Genomic DNA, 24,470 nt, shown 5'->3' on the forward strand with positions numbered 1-24,470 from the left:
AGAAACTGTCTGGTTACTGACATTCTTCTAAATATCTTCCTTTCTGTTCAGCAGAAGAAAGAAATTCATACAGGTTTGAAACAACATGAGGGTGAGTAAATGATGACAGAATTTTCATTTTAAAGTGGAGTATCCCTTTAAATCTTACACATTTCTAATGAAATGGGACATTAGCAGAATGCAAAAAAAGATGGATAAATGTCCAGTACTTTTGAAAGCTGACACTGAAAAAGAGTATTATTTTTAAACTGGAGAAAAAAAACCTCCTGAAACTTTGCCTATGGACTCTCATGGGTACAGTCATTCATTGGTACTCTAAAAGCGCCAAAAACTTCACAGAATCTGAACTACGCCACAGTATAATGAATGAGTGGGTCATGATGGTTTGTTCTTTAGTAAAACAGGCCTGATCGTACATTCAGCTCGAGTGCATTCCTCTGGCGAGAGCTTTCGAAAGTGAATGACAGCTGAATAGCAGGCGGAAGAAGATCTATAAACCGAAGCCATCAGCAGTCATTCTTGATCAAATCCCTTGACATGAATTTTTATCATCTTGACACTAAATCACCACTAATCTCCTCATACACAAGGCCAATTATCTCACTAGTAACTGAAAGTAAAACAACAAAAAACAGCTTTACGTGGAAAGTTGAGACAGCTTTTGTACTACAACGTATCCTGAGTGATTGGATGAATAGTATGTTCTGTAAATGTTACATACTGAGTTTCTCTGCAGGGAAGATATGATACAGGTCTATAATCAGTCTGGACCCTTAAGGAAATACAAGCTCAAGAGATGAGAGAAACTTGTTTTTAGTTGGTTTTTGGATGTTCTGCACATCATTTTGAAAGGTCAAAAATACCTTGGGTAAATCTTTAAGCATTCCCATTATTCTCAATGGCAGTTGTTTGGTTGGCACATAAAGTAACTTGATTTCACCAAGTACAACATGTTCCTGAATCAGCATTTTTATTGATCCTGGAACAACATTCAAATCAACCAATCAGAATTGAGGAAGAAGTTTACAGTTTATGTCAAGTTTTGCCTTACACTCTACAACACCAGTGTTATATAATTTTCCCTCTGATATTAGGGATAAGTTAGAAGTAGGGATAGGTTTAGAAGTACATTTCAGACACAAATATTATATGTGTAATATATATATATATATATATATATATATATATATATATATGTGTGTGTGTGTGTGTGTGTTAAATATTGATAAATATGTTGACCCAGGAACAGGTCTTACTTGGCAAAATCATGGTGACCAATGAAGTAGTAATAGTAGAAGTAGTAGAAAAGATAGTTGCCTGGAGCCATAGGATAATTACATCCTGACAACTGATTGGCTGATTGTCCTTGTATTTTGCTTGCTAAACATTTTATTTTGGCAGAATACAAAGATAAATTGAATGCCGTCAATAAAGAAAGTTTTGTTTTTATTTTGCCGAAGGGTAACCAATCCAACCTTGAAACCTTGGAGATGGCACACGAACTTCAAACCCAGGCTTATTAGAAGAAACATACCATTTCTGAAAATGACTCTACCTTGTTTCTTGAACACAACACTTTCAAAATGAAAGGTCCATTGAACAGAGCTGAAAGAGTATTCAGTTTTATACAAAAAAAAGATGAATGGTAATCAGGCAACCAGTTGTGTATTTCACAATGTACATATCACGGCAGTTCAGAAATGAAATGTCTAGTGAGTGGCACTAAAATGTGTAATGCTCCATGCTCCAAAACTAAACCCTACCCTAAACCTAACCGTTAGTGTTAAACATAAGATAAAAAAAGCATTTTCTGAAGCAAACGTGCAGATTCAAACATGCAAATTTAGTATGTTCGTAAGTATTTGAGCTCTTTTATCATGATTTAGGATTCTCCACATCGCAAGTGCAATACTGTACCAGATGAGCTACCAATCAAGTTTACTATGTATCATCAATATGCGTTAGTTTGCAAATCATGCACTATGCAAGTGTTGTGAGGTCATAACATTTTTGCGGTAACAGTATTGTATTGTATGTGCAAGGAATCATGTTGTTGGTGTTTTACTGCCACGAGTGTTAATTTCAGATTAACAATGAATTGTAAGTATAGCTTTGGAGTTTGATACCTATGTGCAATAAGCATATGTTGCAAAATTCACTATTGAGGTAGAACCTCAAATATAGGAAATGCTACACAACTAAGCTTTGGAAAAAATTAGACCTTTTGGTTGGTTCAGTTAGCACAAAACCTCAAATTCATCCTCAACATCAACTTCAAAAACACACACTATTCAGCTGCACACACAGTCAGCTGCATCATGTCTTCCAAATATATACCCTCCTTACGCAGAGATTTTAAAAAGCAGCTGTATAACTGCACGAAGATCCATGATGTCATTCTTCCTTCCTCTACAGGGCGTGTCTCATCCTCTCTCCTGTCCCATTTCCCGCTTTAAAGCATTTGGGTGATCCCAACACCTTTTTCATGTGGTGGAGACGCACTGGGTTTCCAACATTCCAACAGAAATTAACCTTAACTGACGTACAGTGACAAAAATAGAAGATATCTGCATAATACGTCAAGCGTGATTGGGTTGAACTGGTGCTCTGAACAAGCCTCCATTTTATCACTACATTCAAAGTCCTGTATTTCTCTTACATTACAAATTCATAGAATACAGAAAAGAACATTTCCTCATGTTGACACAACCAACAACTGGAAGCTGGTTAACATTTTACTACAAATGTAACTGAGGATTTATCAAATAGCCAATACACTTTGATCAAGATACCAGCATATTCCCATCGGAGACCATTCTTTCTGCAACAACTTGTTAAAACAATATGATTCATTCCATTGGACCCCTTCAAACACTAATCAGCCTGCAGAAAGTGGATCTTGTTTTCCCTAACAAACTACCAACAAATGTTTTGATGCAATTTGATTAACTGAACGTGGGTGCGTCGATATCGTTGGCCATTTTGTCTGTATGCAGTAGCCATGAGTATACTGGGAATATTTTGGAATTGATTTTCCTGACGAATGGTTCTTGAAAGTCGTAATTTCTCTAACGCAGACAAAACTGTGCAAATACTCAACAGTGCATTCAGCAGCACCACAGCACTTAGTTAAATTCACATCAGCCAAAAAGACTCAAAAATCATTTTTGGACTCAAAAGTCATGGGCTTGAGCCAGTTGAATCACTCCCTTACCAAATAGGTAGAAGCAGTTGACTTATTCATGGTATTAATTACTCTCGTCAAGTCCAACTTGAAATTAACCGATAGCTGTTACTGTGTTATGTTTTCTTAAAACTTCTGAGTTTAATTTACTAACAGAGGAATATTCAGATCATTTTTGTTGCATTAAATGACACGGCAAAAATAATAATAATATAGCTAATAAATGTTTATAAAGACTTTTTTTTTTGTTTAGTACAACTGTTAAAGCTGATGTCTATAAAAACGGTTCATAAACAATGGTTATTTCTAATAGAACTAATGTACTTTTTTAATTGCTAAGTGGAAACAGAGTTCACTTGTAAATTGCTAAGTGGAAACAGAATTCACTCGTAAAGTTCCTTGTAATTCCCATCCCTACTAATGAATCTCTTTGGACACAGATACAAGCTGTTAGAGAGAAAGCAAGCTCTGGGTCTGTATTCACAAAGCTTCTCAAACTACAGGAGTTGGTTTAGGATTTGATTGCCAAAGCTGCCCTTTTGTCTCTATATATCCGAGTACACAACTGATCCAGAAACAGCCCTGGGGACTCTGAGACGCTTTGTAAATGCGGACCCTGAGGTCGGAGGGATAGGAGGAACCGCCACCGCAGAGCTACGCTAGGTCACTGTATACAGTACCTCCTTATGAGTGAGCTCCAGCCAGGCGGTATAGAGGTGGACGCTCAGCACCCCACTGGAGTCCAGCAGGTGCAGGCTGTCCTGCGTAGACCACGGGAGAGAAAGCGGCGATTAGAACGTGTGATGAAGCCCTTAAACCTCACAGATGTTGAAACCCCTTTTAAAGTAGCAGCAGACGCTAGTAAAACCTGCCCCAAAGCATTGACATTTAACAGAGATGTCTCTATGATGACCTACAAAACCGGATTAATGAAACAACCAAGGACTGAGGTTTTGGTTTGATTACTTGGTCCGACCCAAGTTCAATTCCACCCCCTTCCCGCTTTCTACGTCGTACGCTTTGGGTCCGTGTTCTTTTTATTAACAAATGGATTGGCGGCTCAATCGGACTGAAAAGCCTTCATGTAAACACTTCAGTCAATCTTACTGAGCTCGAGTTGAATGAGATTTTAATCGGGTTGACAGTTTCAGCCATTGAATCAAACTACTTTCTCATTTTGATTCAAAAATGCCTTGTGAATCAGATTTCGAAGTTTCGGGTACATATAAAAAGAACTTTCAGAATCTGAAATATGATTCAATGGGGTCCACATGAACCGAACCCACCGGTTTCTCAACTCAAGTGCTTTTACACCAACCAACCAAACCGAACTTTGGTGAACTTGTTCCGCTAGGAAAGCTTTAGCTTGAATGCATCCAAAATAAATTTGAGTGACAAGTACATGTGTTACGGAACTAATTAAATAACACAAACTGATCCTGAATTTAGTTGAGTTTGTGTGTATATTTGAAGTTCTTGTGAGAAAAAAAAAGGGTAAACTGTAAAACTATCTTCACTCATGCTTGGTTAGGTAAACTAATCCATGAAGAAAATTTGTTTATCACTGACTTTTTAGCTAAATCTATTCACAGTGCATTTGGTGCACCACAGTTTAAAGACTCAAATAACTACTTAAATCTGTTAGTATGTCATTGAACATTTTTCCAGCACCTATAGCTCATGACCTCTCTGTAAACCTGTCACACCCATCCGTAGGCTAAATTAAATGTGAACTGGCGCCCTTTACATTGACCAGCATGCTTGCTTTCTTGAGACCCTAAATCCACTTACTTTTCTTCCAATATTGTGCAATCATCTTTATTAGGTCAACTAGACAGTGACAAACTGTTATAGAGTTAGTTGTTTTACCATTGCTGAAGAGAGAATGGTTTCTTCATTACTATCAAGGTTTTTTTTTTTTTTTTTTTTTTAGTGGTCTCGTGTTTGCTCACTGTGGATGTAAGTACTGCCACCCTGTTAAGCTTCTTTGTGATCCACTGTGCTTTGATATTAGCGATTTAGAAATGAAGCCGAGTTGAACTGAATTGAGTTCAACATGGCATGTGTTAAATTGTTTTTATGTAGTACACAATTACAGTATGTGCTTTTCTGGTTTTGTACATACACACCTAAGTAATTTTATGTCTGTATTGGGCTAAATATACACATAAATCTTTTATACAAAAAAAGCAAAGTCACAAGGATAAACTACATTGTTTTTTTTTTGTTTTCATTTCTGAGTATTAAAATTGATCAAATTTATATATTAATATTCCCTTCTTACAAAAACATCTTGCATTTGTCCTGACAGCTGAAACTGACACATAAGTTAATTAAAGTTAAAGTTATATGGGGATGTCTGGGAATTTAGATTAGTGTCTGTGATATATATCCAGCATGTAATGGGTACTAAGCTCGAATCCAGTTCTAAGCTGCAGGTAAATTGAAAGGACTGACATTAACTGTGAGAACTGCAGTGTGTGCAGTCACTGTAAATAAAGCAGCACACAATGACTCGGACATGGATTCAAATAGTCTGAAGTTGCTACACAACCAATATAATACTCTAATAAACATAAAATATATGCTCAAGTGGTGACCGAGCGGCAACCTTCCGGTCTCTCTCTTGAATCGAACTTAAACTGCAATTCATCGACTGGCTGCGAGAGACAGGCTCCAAAAGGGAGTCAATCCCCAAATAATATAATATTAAAAAATATTAAAGCCTGGTACAAAAAGTGGTTTTGGTCTATATAGCTAATTTTGCACTTTATGACAACTGTGAGGGAGGTGAATTTTTTTTATAACTCATCTGTTTAAATTGTATTAAGCCTTAAAGAAATCGCATACTCTCTTGAGTAGATACTATTTTGAATAAGTAATTACTAAACAACAGCTAAAAAAAGTATGTTCCAAGTAGTATAAGTGTGTGTAGTATGAATGTAATCTGGACGTACTACATTCACCATGCTGTCATTATCATGTGACCTACCGGCGTCAGCTACGTCACAAATCCTCTCCCGTGGGGATAGTAAAGAGTCCATCGTAAGCACACTTCAGAATCTTGCCGGAAGTAGTAGGTCATCCGGGTACTTGTTGCCTACTCTTTTATGAGTTGAGTGAATTCGGACACTTCTTTTATCACATAAATGTTTTTTTGCATACTATATAGTGGGGAAGTATGCGATTTCTGATGCAGCCTCTCACGTCACATTACATAACGTCACCTTCGCACACTCACTTTTTCCCTCTGTCTCCTTGAGGCACACCATCCCCCTTGAAATGAACGGATTTGCAACATTCTCTTAACATGAACTCTAGTGTGTAGGCAACCACAAGCTTTTATATATTCACCCTCTGACCCCATAAATTAAGCACTGGGCATTAGGTATGACTAAGGCACTTTGTCTTTCTATAAGTTCCTTTAAAGTGCAGCGGTACCTTAAAAGGTTGTGAAAGTATGAGCAGATTCCATCTAAAATCCTCTGAAATCCCAACAGGCCACTCTCTGGCTCTGCGGAGGTGATAATCAGGGGAAGCATTAACTGATTGTGGAGGAATGTCTTTAGATCTGGACAGTATACCTGCTCTTGACAGTTCTCACACTCCGCGAGACATGGCTTGAGACAGAACTTAGTGAGTGTGACACTGCTGTTGGTTATTCTCACAGAGACTGGCTCTCCTGTGCCAATGTGTGTGTGTGTGTGTGTGTTTGTTCAATTCACCGTGGTAAATCACCACACGCACTCAACAACAGCTGCAGGCTGTCACACACTTGCTGCGTCTCTGGCCTCCCTGTTACTTTTTATGTGTGTGTGTGTGTGTGTGTGTGTGTGTGTGTGTGTCGGAGGCAGGTGGAGTATTCTTGACACAGCCGTGTGTGAGGACTCCCACTTGGCTGGTGGTCTAACAACTTGCTCGGCACCCACTATGAGTTGTGTTTATTTAGTATCCGTGTATAAACGCACGTGTGTGTGTGTGTGTCTGTGTGTGTATTCCACCAATAGCAACTCAGTCTGGACATAAAAGTGCGTTAAACTATTATGCTCAATCACACAATACTAGCAAACACTGCATAACCCATTGTATACTACATAGGTAACAATTCACAATGCATACTAAACAACATTTTTAGGTGCTCGCAGGTGTTGCTAAAGTGTTGTGGATGGTTGCTTTACTAGTCAACATCCAAACAGCCCATCCCCAAATGTATATAATATTCTCTTATTCAATGGAAGTCTATCATTTTATCGTCTACCAACTGAAAATCACAAGCCAGTGCTTTGAAAATGAATAATACACCTCTCTTGTCCAAATTTGCCATACCATCCATTTTTTTTGTACTACAAAAACATGACAAAACAATAAAAATAATAATAAACTTTTCTGTTGTCATATCTTGAGAAAAAAACAACAAACCACAAGTCTGAGATATCGTCATCAACTAATGTCTTTACAAGAAACCGCATTAGTCTTTTTTGCAGTAAATTAAAACACAGTCGTAAACTCCCTTGAAATTCGAGACATCCTTATTGTTTCCGTCTCCAACTACTGCTCACTTATACGAGAACAAGGATATGCTTGAAGACTACATTGAAAACAATCTTAAAAGCAGGTTTATGAAACTCAAGTTGGAGTCTCTTACAAGCAGGAAGACTCTTGGCACATCCCAAATGGCATATTCAGTTTCTGATGTTCAGGGCTTGGAAGAGTCGAGAATCACAGGACTGAAATAAAGACGACTGTGTCTTTCGTTACCAAAGCGCATGAGTTTTTTTTTTTTTTTTTAAGCTTTACATGAATCATGTGGCCTCCAGTTAGCAGACTGTCTTTCAGTGACTGGCAACATGGAGAGGGCAATGCTAGATAAACTCTAGTCATAATCTTCTTGTGGAAGAGTAAGCAACACATGCAAAAACATGCTAGTAAGTGCATTTAGACTTAATTAAGCAATCTCGTGCAAACACGCTGTTGCCTTTGGGTGTGGAAGCATTTGAAAACAAACTCCAGTTGAGTGAAATGCAATGCAAGTCAAACAGAGAGAATCCGATAACTGCTATTCAATAATCTCCTGTCTTCCTCAGGTCAGATACAAGTGGAAAGTAAGAAAACCATCGTGGGAACAAACACCGTCTATGAATTGTCCTGTTTCTGCAGAATAAGTGGGAAATCTTCAGGAACAACTATTCCAACAATTAAAAGCAAAGATGACTTTATATCTTACCTTGTTGTAGTAGTGAAGCTGAACCGAATGCCACTGGCCATCGCTAACTCCACCAGGTACGGAAGGTGCAACCGTTGTTTTAGACTCACCTAGGACAGAAAGATGGGAAAAAAATGAGATGAAAAATTAGTCAAAGAGACGGGATAAAGGCATGTACGTTAACGTTATATATGCTATTGTACTATGAATTTTTATGTTACCAACTCATAGTTTAAAGTCACTAAACACAGTTTAGTATTTTGAAAAAGTAGCTACACAAGCTACCAACAAAAAGTAGCTAACTTAATCTATTTATGTGGGCAATAAATACATATCTATTAGATTATATAATCTAGTTTTGCAATAAATAAATTATATTTTTATTTATATTGACTTTATCTGACATAAAACCAATTACGATCTCAATTTAGGGTGAAAGCATTAACACAAAATACAAATAATACAATAATATAACTCAATAAATAACAACAAATGAGTTTTTAATGATATATTTTACAAAACAAAAAAAACTTTAGATATATTCTAACAAAACAAGGGCACAAATGACTGTAAATCTTTTTTGAAACAAATAATTAGCATGAACTGTCTGAACAAATACATTTAAATTAAGTTTCTGTCTAACACTGTGTTGCATATTAATTAACTGCAAGTTGAAAAAGTTGGTGAAGACAGTATATTACTGTAAATGTTCAACATGCTGCATTTATGAGTACACCATAAAAACAGACATAGCTCAAAGTGTGTGTTTTGGCATGCGATAAAGGTCTTTTTGTATAAATTGTGTCTTTGTCACCTCTGGTGCAATATAAAGTAATTTAGTGGCTACAGCACACAGCTTCTAACTATCAATCATGTTTAGATATTCTCTCTCATCAATAGAGTTCATTCAGAGGGTAGAGGCGCAAAATGTACATTGGGTTTAGAGGAATATTTACCCAAGGCAGGAGTCCCTACTGGTATTCATAAAGAATCAGTAAAGAACAACAGAATATTGTGCCCTCTTTGTTGAAAACTGCAACATTGTCTAAAAAATGTATTCATTTAGATTTTTTTAAAACCTAATATATTTTTGATGAAATTTTGTACATTCTTGCACTCTTGATCACTGAAAAACTAAGAATGGTGGTCCAGCCCCTTGACCAGCTGGTCAACAGAACAGTATTAGTACAAGTGTCATGGGTTACAGCATGTAAAACAGGCTCCACAGCATGACACCGCATTGTTCTCTTTGTCTGGGAAAGATTTATGTATGCTATAAGATCAACAGTCCCATTATAGGGCTGTGCTCATCTTGTGTTATTTATAACTGCCTCTGAGCTAAAGTGTGTGTGTGTGTGTGTGTGTGTGTGTGTGTGTGAGAGAGAGAGAGAGAGAGAGAGAGAGAGAGAGAGAGAGAGAGAGAGAGAAAGAGAGAGAGAATGCATGTTTAGGCAAGTGTGTCTTCCCCTGCACATGCATGGAGACGTTGGAAAGACCAGCTGGGGTCACGGCATAGCCTCATTAAGAGTTGGACACTTTATGACTTTGAAATTCTTTGTTGTAAACACATCCACCAAGAGCAATTTTCTCTCAAAGTGACACATGACTGCACAAACAAGCTGTTTAGCATGGCATGATGTCACCTCAGGTCGCTGTATATTGTCAACAACACTTTCTGCTGTCCCAGGAGTAAATCTGACAAACAGTCCAAAGACATACTCTATAGAAGTATACAAAAGCATAAGCAAATGCTTGGCTAAAACATTGCAAGTGCATGGTCCTCTATGCGTTAAGGTGCATTACTGTTGCTTTAACATACCTCAGTATTTAAGGAAGTGAGAGCAACCTTCAAATGTCTGTGCCATTACACTGAGCATGTTATAATTTATGTAGCTAGCTGTAAACGTGTTGACAATTTGGCTAACTTTAGCTAACATGCTCTGCAAAATTCTCTTCAAAGAGCGTTAAAATGCCGAGAATGCATACTTGCATTGGGTTATGAATGTGGACTGACACCCAATCACATGTGAAATCAAGCTTGCATTACTAAAAAGGTTTGTGTTCACATACATGAGTAGAGTATATTTTGGTTAGGGGTGCATTAAACATCTGTGCTATATATGTTATTAGCAAATAGTAGATTTTTCCATTGTATTGGTATATATCTGTGATTTTTTGTGCATGCTCATTTCCCACATTTTTACATAGGATAAAAACAATCATTGGCTGATCATATCAGCTAGATTTTTTATATCAGTGCATCACAACTAATGTTGACGCTAAGGTGACTTGGGCTTCACGTTTGTTACAGTGTCGTACCTGCTGAGAAGGTGAGTTGAATCTGTTCCTCTATGATCTCCACAGCTATGAAGTCGTGTTTCTCGTTAAAACGACCATTGTAAAGTAAAAGGGCGTTTCTCTCTCTTGTGGCAAACCTGGACAGAAAAAAACATTGATCAGAACAACCAGAACTACAGGTTTTATTGACCGTCTACACTACCCCCTCATAAATATTTAACTCTATAAAGGTTCGATTGCACTTATTTCCTCATATGTTCGAATTTACAACCTAAACCAATTGAGCTATAAGAAACCTCCCAGCCAGACAGAAGAAATAACATCTATTAATCAAGGGAGGAAAAGAAAAAAATCAGAGAGGAAGTAGACGTAAGGCCAGTGGTCTAGAAACAGGAAGTGGTTCCTCTGCCTTGGGCGGCACATCCCACCTCTATCATGCCTGAGCCGTGGCACAGAGGGCAGAGGAGTCAGAGACCAGCTGCTCCACAGGAAAATGATACAAATAAAGAAAAACACTGATAGTACTCTCTCAAAATGTAGCCCTTCCTGTTTTTACACAGCACAGGAGCCCAAATATTTCTCTGATGCCCCTGTCTCAACATTTGTTGCTTAATATATCAGATAAAGCATCGTTTTCAACTTTACAGTTGAGTTTAACTTTTTCTAACTTTAAAAGACTTCACACTTAAAAAAAAATAAAAAAATAAAATTGACATAAATGGCAAACATTATTTGAGCTTGACATTACAATTATCAATATATGACCCAGAATGAGTAGAAGATGAGTCCAGGCATGCCAACTAGCCAGACAGAGCTCAAGGGCTCCTTATGCAACCTCTTCAACAAATCACCCTTTACAGCATGCAAAGCTTTGGGCAGATGTGTCAGTGTAACAAGAAGATAAATGGGGGCATGAGACTTGAGGTCAGAAGCAATTTTCTTGTCAAATATACCCCAGTACTTACATGAAGGAAACAGTGAAGTGGAATCTCTGTTTCAGGCCTCGGAAGGTAATGAAGGACTGTCCGGGAAAGCTGCGGGTTGTCATCTCACAGAAAGGTTTCTCGTACTCTCCAGAAGGGCAATTGCACGTGAAGCCACCCACTAGCAGGTTGACACACTCACCTCCATTTTTACATACCCCGGGGACACAGCGGCCAGAGCGGGCATCTAATTCACAGTTCTCACCTACAAAGGATTATCAGAAAAGTCTGTAAAGTTGTAGTGAACTTAAAGTACTAAAAGTATTGGAATACTGATTCAACCTTTTGACATCTTTGGTCACTGTTACACAAGGTATATTGTTACAGAGGAAAGTAACCCAAGCTGCAAATGGTGTCTCAGTGAGAAAACATCTACACTGGTCTGACTCTATATGGCAGGGCTCTTCTTCAGCTCTTGTTCTGGAGGGCCAGTTAGACTCCTGCTGAGTTTAGCTTTAACCTAATCCAAATACACCCCAACAAGCTAATCAAGGTGTTTCTTCAAATTACAGGTAGGTGTGTTAAATTGGAATTGGTACAACTCTGCAGGACACTGGCACTCCAGGACTGGAGCTGAAGAGCCCTGCAATACTGGCCTTAAATCAAAGTTTGAGCTCTAACTTAAGTCTCAGCTTTCCATACGGAAGCAATTGACAATCCAAAAGTTCCTCTATGGCACCACCAATTCCCTTACCGAAGATGGACACACAGATCATGCAGTGTTATATATCAACCATTATCCAGACAAGATCTGAACAAAGGGTGTTTATGTGTGGTGGGGGAACAGGATGGCAGTCCCTGTGTCTGTAATGACCCCTGATTTCCTTGGGATAATCTTTCTCTTGGAGGGAAATAGACAGATCTGTTTCCCTCTAATGTGAGAAAGCCAGAAAGGGATAGATTTTGAGGGGCAGGCTGTCATCGCCATCATAATGGACGCAGAATACCTGGAGTTGAACTGTGACCTTCAAAGCACTGAAGGAGGTGATTAGAGGGGTAATTAGCCTTGATAAAGAAGGGGGAGGTGGGTAGGAATGACAGAGGAGCCTCCCAATTGGAGATTGATCAGATATAGTCATCACAGTCTTTCATGTTATATTCGTTCTTTAAGACACACAACTTTATTTCACATGGTATGGCCTATCTGATCTTTGCTCAAGATTCAATAAGTCCCTCATCATTCCTCGTGTTTGTCCACCTGTGACATGGACATCCTGACTTTTGGTTCTGAAGGCAGTGGCTCTGGTGGTTTCCCTATTTGTGGTTTACCCCAAATGACTGATGGTTCACAGCTCAGGTTCTCCAGGGCAGGATTCCTTTAGCTCCTGACAAAACACTGCTCCCTAACCACAAACCACTCTACCACATATTCCTGAAAGTTTACAGACTAAACACTCAAATGCTTTGTGCCATAACATGTTTTGCACTCACCTGTGAAGTCCTCTAGACACTCGCAGCTGTACCCTCCTTCTCGACTGCGGCAGCGGCCATTGTTGCGGCATGGTCCTGAGTAGCACAGGTCAATCTCGGTCTCGCAGTAGTCGCCGGTAAAGCCAGCTGGACAACGGCAGCGCAGGCCGTTAATGGGATGGATTGGTCTGAAGAGAACAGTGTCAGAAGCTATGAAAGGCGGAGAGCTGTCGAACTTTAACACAGAGACACATTTCATGTAGTTTTCGCAAGGTTCCCGCAGGCAGATGTTGTCATCAAACGGAAGGACACTTTGGCTGGAGATTTTCCGTAACAGAGTTCGGTTCAGGTAGATTTGCTCCTGAAGTTCTTCCGAAGGGAAGTAGCGGTCCGGGGCTCCTCCAGGAAGCAAGGCGGAGAAGGTGACATTGAGGATGTTGCCGTTGACATCCGTGTCATTCTGGACGTTGAAGACGAAAACTCCTTCGCGACTAGTTGAGAGGACCGCTGCCACACCTTCGGCAAATAGAGAGAGCAGCGGGGATAGGAAGCGTTCCTGGGACATGTTCTCCAGACGGACCGTGATGCTGTTCGTTAGCATCTCGTCAGTGATGATGGTCACACGGAGAGTACAGAAGGCCGTCACTTGGTGGATACCATCTAAAAAGGATAGAAACAACCAACCGTTAATAATTCAGTTTTACATTCCATGAAAGCACAACCTGCTTCTAAGTCTTAGAATGTTGCCATTTTGGAATGTTCAGGCTGCTTCCGGAAGATATCAGTATACACTTCACACTGAGAAAGTCTGAATACTGTTTTTGGTTGGAGAAGAAAGCATGTTAACAAACAAGATTACTACAAAGTTGCACCACAATTAGACCGATCATCTTGGTATCTTGCTTCAGGACACAAACTCGTCTTCTCTGTTGAAACTAATGCTCAAAAAACCTCGACTTGACAACCGTAAAACACAGTAAATGCTTTCTTCCACAAAAGTACAAAATGGATTGTAATGCTTCTAATGGGATTGTACATGATCTTAACTACGGAGCTTCACACTGAATGGCAAAATTTAGCACACACATTTTCAGGATAGGACAGTTGCTTCCACATTTCCCCATTTCATGATTTTCACTCAGGTCCTTGGGTTGAGTTTTTGCTACACTGGCCATACATTTGCTATACTTTCAGCACAAGTGCACAAGGAATTATGTATTCTCTTATTTTGCTTATGTCATTGCACTGTAAAACTGACAAAGTTCCAAAATTTTTGTCCAAAGGGATAGTTCACTTAAAAATTAAAATCATTTACTCAACCTCATGTTCCTCAAGACCTTTATGACTTTCTTCTGTAAGACATAAATAATGTTTCAGCTTTTTTTCTTCACAAAGTGTAGAAATTTAAGACACAGAATATTGAACTATCAACACCGCATTACATTAGAGAGCTGCCTGGAGTACTTTAGCCCAGGTCTGATTAAAGCAATCTTAAGTTGCATAGCCGTATCTGATCTCAGTCCAACTATTTTCCTGTGGATAAAATGGATTTGACAGGAAGCTCCCACAAATACTGCAGTGGCTGTTCTGTTATGCTAAGGGAACAACTGCAGAACAGGTGGTATATCCAATTAATACCCCCGGCAAAACAATGTGGCTAAGACCTTTCAAATATGGAGGTGTCATGTGTCTTTGAGTTGAGTTATGTGTCTTTAAATTATATCACAGCCATAAATCACAAAAAAGGGGGTGTAGGTCACCATTCCCAGTAAACGGGTTACATTCCCAGCTCTGTCTAGTATGTAGTGCAGTGTGGTCGGTCCACTAAAGTTGCACAGGATGACATAATCAATATGCTTTGACTTCAAACTGCGGGCCTAACCTGATACAATTAGTTCACCAAAAACATGCTGTTTCTATAAACATTTAATTTCTAGTAATTGCTATAGAGTGGTGCAGGTGTGTACATGAATTTTGAAGCAGTTATGTTTGTTGTTTTCAATATGTAACTACATTATAAGCCAGCTTGGGGTGTACGTGGGCAGTTTACGTTGTAGAACAAAACATCAAAGTATCGTCAAGTAAGTTATGTTTACCACAGGGTTTATTTTATGTCATTATAAAACCCTATAGGAAAATCTCGAAGGAACCAGTGACAAATAGACTTCCGGGTTCCGACGTCATACCTAGACCACTTTATTGGGTTTTTGAAAGTGTATTAGATTTTAGGTCATTTTCTTGTGGCTTTTGCATTTAAATTAAGCAACAAATGCAAGCTTGGTTGAGACATCATTCTGGGTGAATTGAAAGCTTTACAATTTGAATATTATTATAGTAGATCAAACTCTTTTTTAGTTTCAAAAGAGCAAGAAAACTCATTTTAACCGCTTAAACAATTTCAGAGCATCTATTATAGTTACTTTCAATTGTGCCTGCTTTTCTTGTGAATTAAATTTATAAACTGACACATCATTTTGAAAGTACATTTGCACACATGAGAAAGAAAGAAAATTCCTTACTGCTCTCTCTCTCTCTCTCTCTCTCTCTCTCTCTCTCTCTCTCTCGTTATCATTTATATTCTTTAAATGTGAACTAAACACATTTACTGTAGGCACAGAAAATCATTTTATCAACAGCGGAGGATGCTAATGAAAATATGGGCTGGCACCCAGCCTAACAAAGCAGGAATTTCATATCCAGTCTTTGTGCTGTTCTGGGATGAAGGATTGATTCTAACAGATAGGCCTTTTCTCTCAGGATAGGGAAATGTGCTTTTAAACACCATATTATTTGGCATCACCAACAGCTCTTGTTCTGATTCCAAACTAAATAATAAAAAAAAATTATTCAAAGTCATCAAGAATTTCAAATAAAGTAATAAAATGAACTAGATTTCCTCTAAAGAAAGTGTGTCTTCTTATTTTAACCCACTCACTATATCAAAATATCAGTATTTATTAAGTGGTCGAGACAGAAGTAAGACAGAATGTGTTTTCTTGATTTTTTTATGGGTTTTCCACCTGACATAGCAGGGCGGTTTATATTTAGTCTATCAGCTGTTCACTTAGTATCAATGTAAAGCTGTGTTGCTGTCAGTAACCAGGCAAAGGTTGTTGTCATGCAAAACACCCTCATGCCCCTCTCATGGATAAATCAACTCTGTTAACCCTTGTACATAAAGAAGTACACTTTAACATACTTTTAAAAAGTGTACTTATTACATAAATTGAATACTTTAAAAGAATGTGAAATTTAGGTTACACTTTATTTTAAGGTGTCTTTGTCACACTGTAATTATACATTTAAGTACTAAGTAATATTAAGTAACTACATGTACTTACTATAGGATTAGGATTAGGGTTTGGTTTAGGGTTAGTTGCATGTAATTATGCATAATTTATAGTTATTACTATACTATAACTACATGTAACATGTAACAATGACACTGTAAAATGAAGTGTTACCAAAATTTAAAGTGAATTTAATGTTTTTTGTACACTTAAATGCATATTAATTGAATAATTATTAATTAAGTGTATAATGATTTAAATTCATTTTAAATGCAATTAGTTGAACTTAAATAGTGTTTTTTGACCTAGTTAAGTAAGACTCAAGTACATCTTTAAATGCAATTTCATTACTTCTATTGTCTTTGAAATATGGATAAAGTGTACTGCCAAATGTAGCATCTAATCTAAAATATGTTATATTTTAATGTCATTCCTATTGAATCTTGTATGTATTTAAATCTATTTGTAATTACACATTTGTAATGAAGTTGAAATTTAGTACATTTAAAATATATTACCTTTAAAAGTAATATTGAATAAAACACTACAGTTAAAATGATAATCAAGTGCTTTACATGTGCTTTAGTAAGTTAGTCAACATGTTATTATATTATTAAAATATAATAATTTAAAATGTACTTTTAAAGTAAAACTTTTAATTTGACATTACAAAGTGCACTTTTCTAAAAGTGGACTTAAGTGTGTTAAGAAACATAAATACCCAATTAATCAAGACACAAGTTGAAAACTGATTAGTTTATGAACTAACAGTATTATTACTTTATGAGGATGCAACAATCTGTATGATAACCTTTATTATTATACACTCATAAACATTCAGATAAACAAAGTTAATTTAATTGGTATGTGTTAGTGTGGTGTACGTTGAAGTTTAACTTGAAGTTGTTAAGTGTGCGATACGCCTCACACTATCTTATCACAGGTATTGGATAAAAGCCACAGATATTCCAGCTGTCACAATGATTGACAAGGATTTCTTCCTCTCAGAGCAGCGTCTCGTGTAACTCGAGCTGACTAATGTAATTACGTGGAGAACATGGAAAAACGAACTCTGCCATTAGCGTTCCCTGTCATTATCCAAAACGGGCGGTCAAAGAGCAGCGGTCTGACACAAACAGGACAGAGGGGCAGTCCAGTGTGTTTAAGAGTCTGTCAGGGGTGGATTGGCACGAAATGAGTTTTCCCTTGTTGGCAAAGGATGACTAAAGAACTGGTATGCAAGACGAGACAAGCATAATTGCTCGTTCTAAAGAGCTCTACTTGATTTGTGGTTAAAATTGATTAAAATCAAAGATATTTATAGATTTTCATGTCTTAAATTAGACATACAAGTGAACAAATACATTACATCTTTCATTACAAGATGCTGCCCAGGACAGCAATGTTAAAAACAAATCATTAAATGAGTGTAGGAAATGTGGCTGTTGTATGTGAGTTACACATCTTCAGGAGCCAATGAAAATCAGTTTGTGTGCCAATGTGACAGTCAGCATTTTACGGCCCTCCCTCAAGTTCAAATGTTTGAATCACAACAAAGGAAGCAAAGGTGCCGCCCACTGAACCCATAACACTTGAGGAACCCGCTCATGAATCCCTCCCATTCCTACAGCTCAGTGACCTGCTTTAGGTACAGTGAGGCAAAACCATCTGACCTTCTATTGTCTTCCTCTAATAAATAGACACACACATACTCAGGGTGTGAATTGCTAAGGACTCTGGAGTATGAAATCCGAGAAATACTTATTATTATGTGTTTTATGTGTTGCAAAACACCAACTATTGCAACACTGCCATTTGACTGCACTTAATAAGATTTTTATATAACTAAGCTTGAAAGTCAAGATTTAAAATGTGTAGTCGTACGACAGTAAATCTTACCATGATTTAGGTACCACTGCATACACTGAGATTTGATCAAAAGTAACATACACAAAAGGGATACAACAAGCGATTTGTCCTAAAGAAGCTGTAACATGAGAAGTGCTAAAATACAAGTTCCAACATTTTTTGGAATACAGTCTAGAAGGGGGAAAATCAAAGTTTTTTTTTTTTATTTAGAGTAGAGCTGAAAAAGTTTTAATTTACTGACCTGAAGAACGTTTTAAAATGCATAATAATGACACTTATCTCTGTAATACATTACTGTGATTGGTTGATAGGACATTCTGTATATTTTTTTGCGCAATGGCCGCTAAACTGTGTGATTGACTGTTGTCCCAGGGAATAATCTACCTAAATGAGCTAGTTATAGACAAACAAAATCTACCCTTTTAGTTGTTTTAAGAATTCCTGTAATATGAATTGCTTTCATTAATATGAAAAAGTCCTGATGCCAATGAAACAGTGATTTCCAGAAAAGTGGGAATGGACACAGCTGTTGTGGGGTGACTTGATGAATGGTGTGTAAGATCAGTGTGGACGCAGGTGTGAACAGGTGAAATGCTCTCTGCTGACGTGATCTCCATACGGGACCCTCAGACTCATCTAAACACCTGCACCATGCACTGCTGGCATAAAAATCATCATGAGCTCTGGAAAATGACAAACTGCTAAATATTGATCAAGTTGTATTCAATGAAGTATTGAAGTCCCCCAGTAGTCAATAATTGTATCCCTTAAAACTCATTTTTGATCACCAAAATGACATATTTAAATGTTTTTTCCTTTAAAAAAAAACAAAAAAACCCAAACATTTTTCATGCCTTAAAATAGCTTTAATGTAACTCTACACCTTTGCCTCATTTAGTATATGCGGTTCTATGAATATGCAAATTAGCCCCGCCTCCACTCACACACACCAGCTCAGAGATCCACTCGTTGAAAACCACGCATTCATCTGATTGGTTACAAGGTAGTTTGTGACGTCAGAAACACCAGCGGTTTCAAATCGTGTTTTTGAGGCTACGTTTACACGTGGCCGGTTATTTTCGTAAACGGACATTTCACCCTCTCCGTTTTCACAAAAGTGTTCGTTTACACAAACCCATGTAATATTCCGTCAAGAGCATGCCAAACCTGTAGGTGGCAGTGTAACGAGAAGCTCAAGCCCATGTTAGCCAATCAGAATCCCGAAAATATAGGTCGCACCTTTGACGCAGTGCAAGTTCTGTCGCATACTGTGACGTTGACTGCCTAAAACTCAGTTTTTCTCAGTTTACATGCAAACGTCTGGCCGGAGTTTTTCGAAAGAATCGTTTTCAGAGGCGAATTCTACGTTTGCGTGTAAACGAGGGGCACAACCGAAGGGAAATGTCTCCGTTTTTCAAAATAACCATGTACGTGTAAACGGGGCTTGAGACTGTCTTTGGTTCACTGCAGATTTAAGGAGAAAATACTCAGCAATGGTGTTGACTTACCATTTACACATGGTTTGTCGCAAAGCATATAAAAAAACACCATATAGACATATAAACAACATTAAAAGCTTGATTTTCACCACAGGGGGACTTGTAAAATCTAGTAAAATGTAGATCTAGTAAAATGCTAATATTACTAGATTGACATTGTGCATCCTTAGAAAAATGTATGTTAAACTACAGTCTAACTGGCCTTTTTAATTTAAGTTCCATGGGGAGACGTACAGTTGGGACTGTTGTTAGGCGTAGTCGGGTTCTCAGCGGTATAAACCATGAATGAGATTCTGATACTTTGCACAGTAAAGTGTTTTAAATAAAAACACACCTCAGAGTCATTGATTAACCTGAAGAATGACACTGAGAGAGGGGATAAAACATTCTTAGCCTTCCAGGAAACGACCTTGATGCAGAAATGTGACTGTTATTTTTTATTTACTTTTTTGCCGAGAGTAATTAATCAGTTTTTGTGATAAGGACTTCACTTGTCATTGCCAAGCGTTTGTTGACGAAGGGTTAGACAAATGAGGTCCATTTTATGCATGGTTTTGAGGGCCATGTTCAAACATGTTTGTGGTTGTTGTGTTTGGGTGGTTCCTTCTAACTCACACTCTCACACACATACAAAACCTCCAATTTCACACCTTACCCCGTCTATGAACCGCTCTGGCCCTCACTGCAGGGAATATGAGGGCGAGACGTTGTCAGATGTACCCGGTGTTTCCATCGGCCAGATGGGACCAGGCGTTTAATGAATGGGTAAAACGAGATTACAACGCGTTGACATCATCACCACCTACTCTGGCTTCAAAACCAACAGATGGAGCAGAGGGGAGGATGAGCATTTATTTTGTAATGCATAGAGAATCATGAGGCTATTGATTTTTGCTGGAGACGCATCTGGATGTATTCAACGATTACAGAATGGTACATCTCTCAAACGTTCTACAGGCAATTGTCAGAGAAGATGCCAAATTTAATATGATGGAAATGAAAAAGAGGATGTGAGTGACAAGTAGAGTCTGGTTATTGGGCCACATTCGTAAATCGTTGTAAATGTAAACCTATGGTTTAATGAACAACATACACAGAAATTTGATCAACATTCTGCATTCACTGAAACAATTTGCGTAAAAAGAGTTTTATGAACAGTTTACACAGAAAGTTGATCTTTATTCTGCATTTATTCTGCAATAAGTATTTCAAATAGAAATTAATTCGGAATTCTGCATTTATTCTGAAACAATTTACATACATGCGTAAAAATGGGTTTACAAACATTGCATTTATTTTGAAAAAAATACATAAGCATTGTTTTACGAACAATTCATTCTAAATGCTTAAATGAGAATGGGTTTCGGAGAAATTTACACAGAAGTTTGTTCTACATTTATTCTGAAACTATATATTTAAGAACATTTTTCGCAAGTGATTTATGCAGAAATTTGTTCTAAATTCTGCAACAATTTACATAAGAATTAAAAAATTTGACCTTTTAATTTTATTTATTTTTTTTACACTCAGCAACAATTTATGTTAGAATGGTTTTACAAACAGGTTTTTTGTAAACATTTGCACAGAAATTTAGCTATTTGTGTTTTAATGAATTAACTCTAATATGTCATAATGTTGTCTACCAGGGTATTAACCAACCGTTCAACAAGTGAAACAATTCCAGTGGACAAAAATGAGTAACATACACACAACTGTGCAACTTCATTGTTCATTTAGATCTAATTAAATACAGTATATAGCCTAACAAAAGTTTGTTACTGTCAATCTCCCTAAACATTTAAGAACCACAGCCAGCTACCATATCAGGGCAGTCCAGCAGCGATAAGGGCGCCTGGGTGTAGATGTCTGTTATGACAGCTCTGAGGACAGAGGGATGAGAGATAGATAATGGAGGAAAGAGATGATGAGCCAGAATGTAGTGTATGCACCTACAATAATCACGAGCAGGCTTTGTTCCCAGAGAGTGCACTTGAGTTTTGAGAGAGTGCTTCATGTTGACTTTGAAAACTCTCGCTTGTATATCAAGAGTGGGTGCAGTAGGGGCACATTACTGCCAAAGCTAGACTTGTCCAACTCAACATCCTCTAAACAGTGAGGGCGGCAGGAGTCATGGTGTCTTTTCCTGTTCCACTCTCCATTGAAAGTGATGCATGCCTCTGTTTGGCTTGCTGGGATTAGTCGGTTCTCAGAGACGGACTGCGTGCACACAAAAGACTTTATTCAGCCTGGGGAAGAGGGAGGAGGTGGGCAGACTGCAGAAGTACATCTCTCTAGCCTGTAACAGGTGGGATTACAAAACAGACCTGGCTGCAGTGGGATCAGTCCTGGAGTGCATGGGGTGGGCTGATCAAAGTAGACTCCATGTATGCTGAGAAGTCTCAAGACCCAGATTAACGCAGTCTTAAGATAAACTGGATATACAGCAGTGGCAGTCTAGTTTACTGACTGACTAGTGAAATGGATCATCATCAGTTAGTCTAGTGTTCAGACTACTGAAATGGTTCATCATCAGTTAGTCTAGTGTTCAGACTACTGAAATGGATCATCATCAGTTAGTCTAGTGTTCAGACTACTGAAATGGATCATCATCAGTTAGTCTAGTATTCAGACTACTGAAATGGATCATTATCAGTTAGTCTAGTGCTGAAACTACTGAAATGGATTTTCATCAGTTAGTCTAGTGTTCAGACTACTGAAATGGATCATCATCAGTTAGTCTAGTGTTGAAACTACTGAAATGGATTTTCTTCAGTTAGTCTAGTGTTCAGACTACTGAAATGGATCATCATCAGTTAGTCTAGTATTCAGACTACTGAAATGGATCATTATCAGTTAGTCTAGTGCTGAAACTACTGAAATGGATTTTCATCAGTTAGTCTAGTGTTGAAACTACTGAAATGGATTTTCTTCAGTTAGTCTAGTGTTGAAACTACTGAAATGGTTTTTCTTCAGTTAGTCTAGTATTCAGACAACTGAAATGGATCATCATCAGTTAGTCTAGTATTCAGACTAGTGAAATGGATCATCATCAGTTAGTCTAGTATTCAGACTACTGAAATGGATCATCATCAGTTAGTCTAGTGTTCAGACTACTGAAATGGATTTTCTTCAGTTAGTCTAGTGTTCAGACTCCTGAAATGGATCATCATCAGTTAGTCTAGTGTTGAAACTACTGAAATGGATTTTCTTCAGTTAGTCTAGTGTTGAAACTACTGAAATGGTTTTTCTTCAGTTAGTCTAGTGTTCAGACTACTGAAATGGATCATCATCAGTTAGTCTAGTATTCAGACTACTGAAATGGATCATTATCAGTTAGTCTAGTGCTGAAACTACTGAAATGGATTTTCATCAGTTAGTCTAGTGTTGAAACTACTGAAATGGATTTTCTTCAGTTAGTCTAGTGTTGAAACTACTGAAATGGTTTTTCTTCAGTTAGTCTAGTATTCAGACAACTGAAATGGATCATCATCAGTTAGTCTAGTATTCAGACTAGTGAAATGGATCATCATCAGTTAGTCTAGTATTCAGACTACTGAAATGGATCATCATCAGTTAGTCTAGTGTTCAGACTACTGAAATGGATTTTCTTCAGTTAGTCTAGTGTTCAGACTCCTGAAATGGATCATCATCAGTTAGTCTAGTGTTCAGACTACTGAAATGGATTTTCTTCAGTTAGTCTAGTGTTCAGACTCCTGAAATGGATCATCATCAGTTAGTCTAGTGTTGAAACTACTGAAATGGATTTTCTTCAGTTAGTCTTGTGCTGAAACTACTGAAATGGATTTTCTTCAGTTAGTCTAGTTTTCAGACAACTGAAATAGATTTTCATCAGTTAGTCTAGTGTTCAGACTACTGTAATAGATTTTCATCAGTTAGTCTAGTGTTCAGACTACTGTAATAGATTTTCATCAGTTAGTCTAGTGTTCAGACTACTGTAATAGATTTTTAGTAGTTAGCCTAACATGCAAACATGCAACGTTTAGTTTTGCTGCCAGACTACTGAATTGATTTTCACTAATGTTCAGACTATTGAACTAGATCTTCAGTATTTGGCCTACTCTTTGGATTACTGAAATACATTTTCAGTATTTGGTCGGGAGTTAGTTACACTTTCAGACTACTGAAATTGATTCAGTAGTTACTTTATCATTCAGACTGTTGAAATGAATTTTCAACTGAACTGATTTTTTTTAGTAGTCGATTTAGCTTCCAAACTACTGGAATGGATTTGTAGTCTGATAGACTACTGGAATAGGTTTTCAGTAGCTGGTCTATCTATGAAACAGGCTCACTATACTTCTGGTACACTGTACCAACCTGTTCTTAGGTTGTTTGTTTGTTTTCAACATGTTCAGCATGTTATGACAACATGACAAAACCCTTTGGATAAGTATTTCTCACGGAGCAACATTACTTATTCCCAAAGAAGACAATTCAAAGCCGAACTTTTTACATTCAATTTCAATTTCTCTTTTTTCCACCACAAATAAAATGAAGAGACAGTCAACTCAATCAATTGCTCTTGTCTTTTAGAAAGCCATGAGAAGAGAAAAGATACTGTTGAACAGGCAGACCATGTTCAATGGGTATGTTTAAAGAACTAATAGCTTGATTGCTTCTAGATTCTTCATCTGTCCCTGTGTCATTGTTGACTAACTGTACTTACTGAGCTGTTCCTCAGGACAGTAGATCACATCAAGATAGAGGCACACA

At 37.7% G+C, this 24,470-nt stretch overlaps 1 protein-coding gene across 10 annotated transcripts in view; it reads right to left on the reverse strand.

Annotated features, from left to right (window-relative positions):
- celsr1a (cadherin EGF LAG seven-pass G-type receptor 1a) overlaps positions 1-24,470 on the reverse strand; it is a 91,687-nt gene that overhangs the window by 39,630 nt on the left and 27,587 nt on the right. For 7 of the 10 annotated variants that reach the window (XM_084111846.1, XM_084111844.1, XM_084111845.1 and 4 more), the window contains exons 2-6: positions 13,100-13,738; positions 11,651-11,873; positions 10,707-10,822; positions 8,409-8,497; positions 3,865-3,945 (exon numbers count right to left, since the gene is read on the reverse strand). In XM_084111846.1, coding sequence (XP_083967972.1) covers positions 3,865-3,945; positions 8,409-8,497; positions 10,707-10,822; positions 11,651-11,873; positions 13,100-13,738 — 1,148 coding nt within the window. The remainder of the gene's footprint in view (positions 1-3,864; positions 3,946-8,408; positions 8,498-10,706; positions 10,823-11,650; positions 11,874-13,099; positions 13,739-24,470) is intronic. The other 3 variants (XM_084111840.1, XM_084111848.1, XM_084111847.1) reach the window with 1 other exon arrangement.

Source organism: Abramis brama, assembly GCF_963993115.1.
Source record: "Abramis brama genome assembly, chromosome: 4".
NCBI classification, from domain to species: Eukaryota; Metazoa; Chordata; class Actinopteri; order Cypriniformes; family Leuciscidae; genus Abramis; species Abramis brama.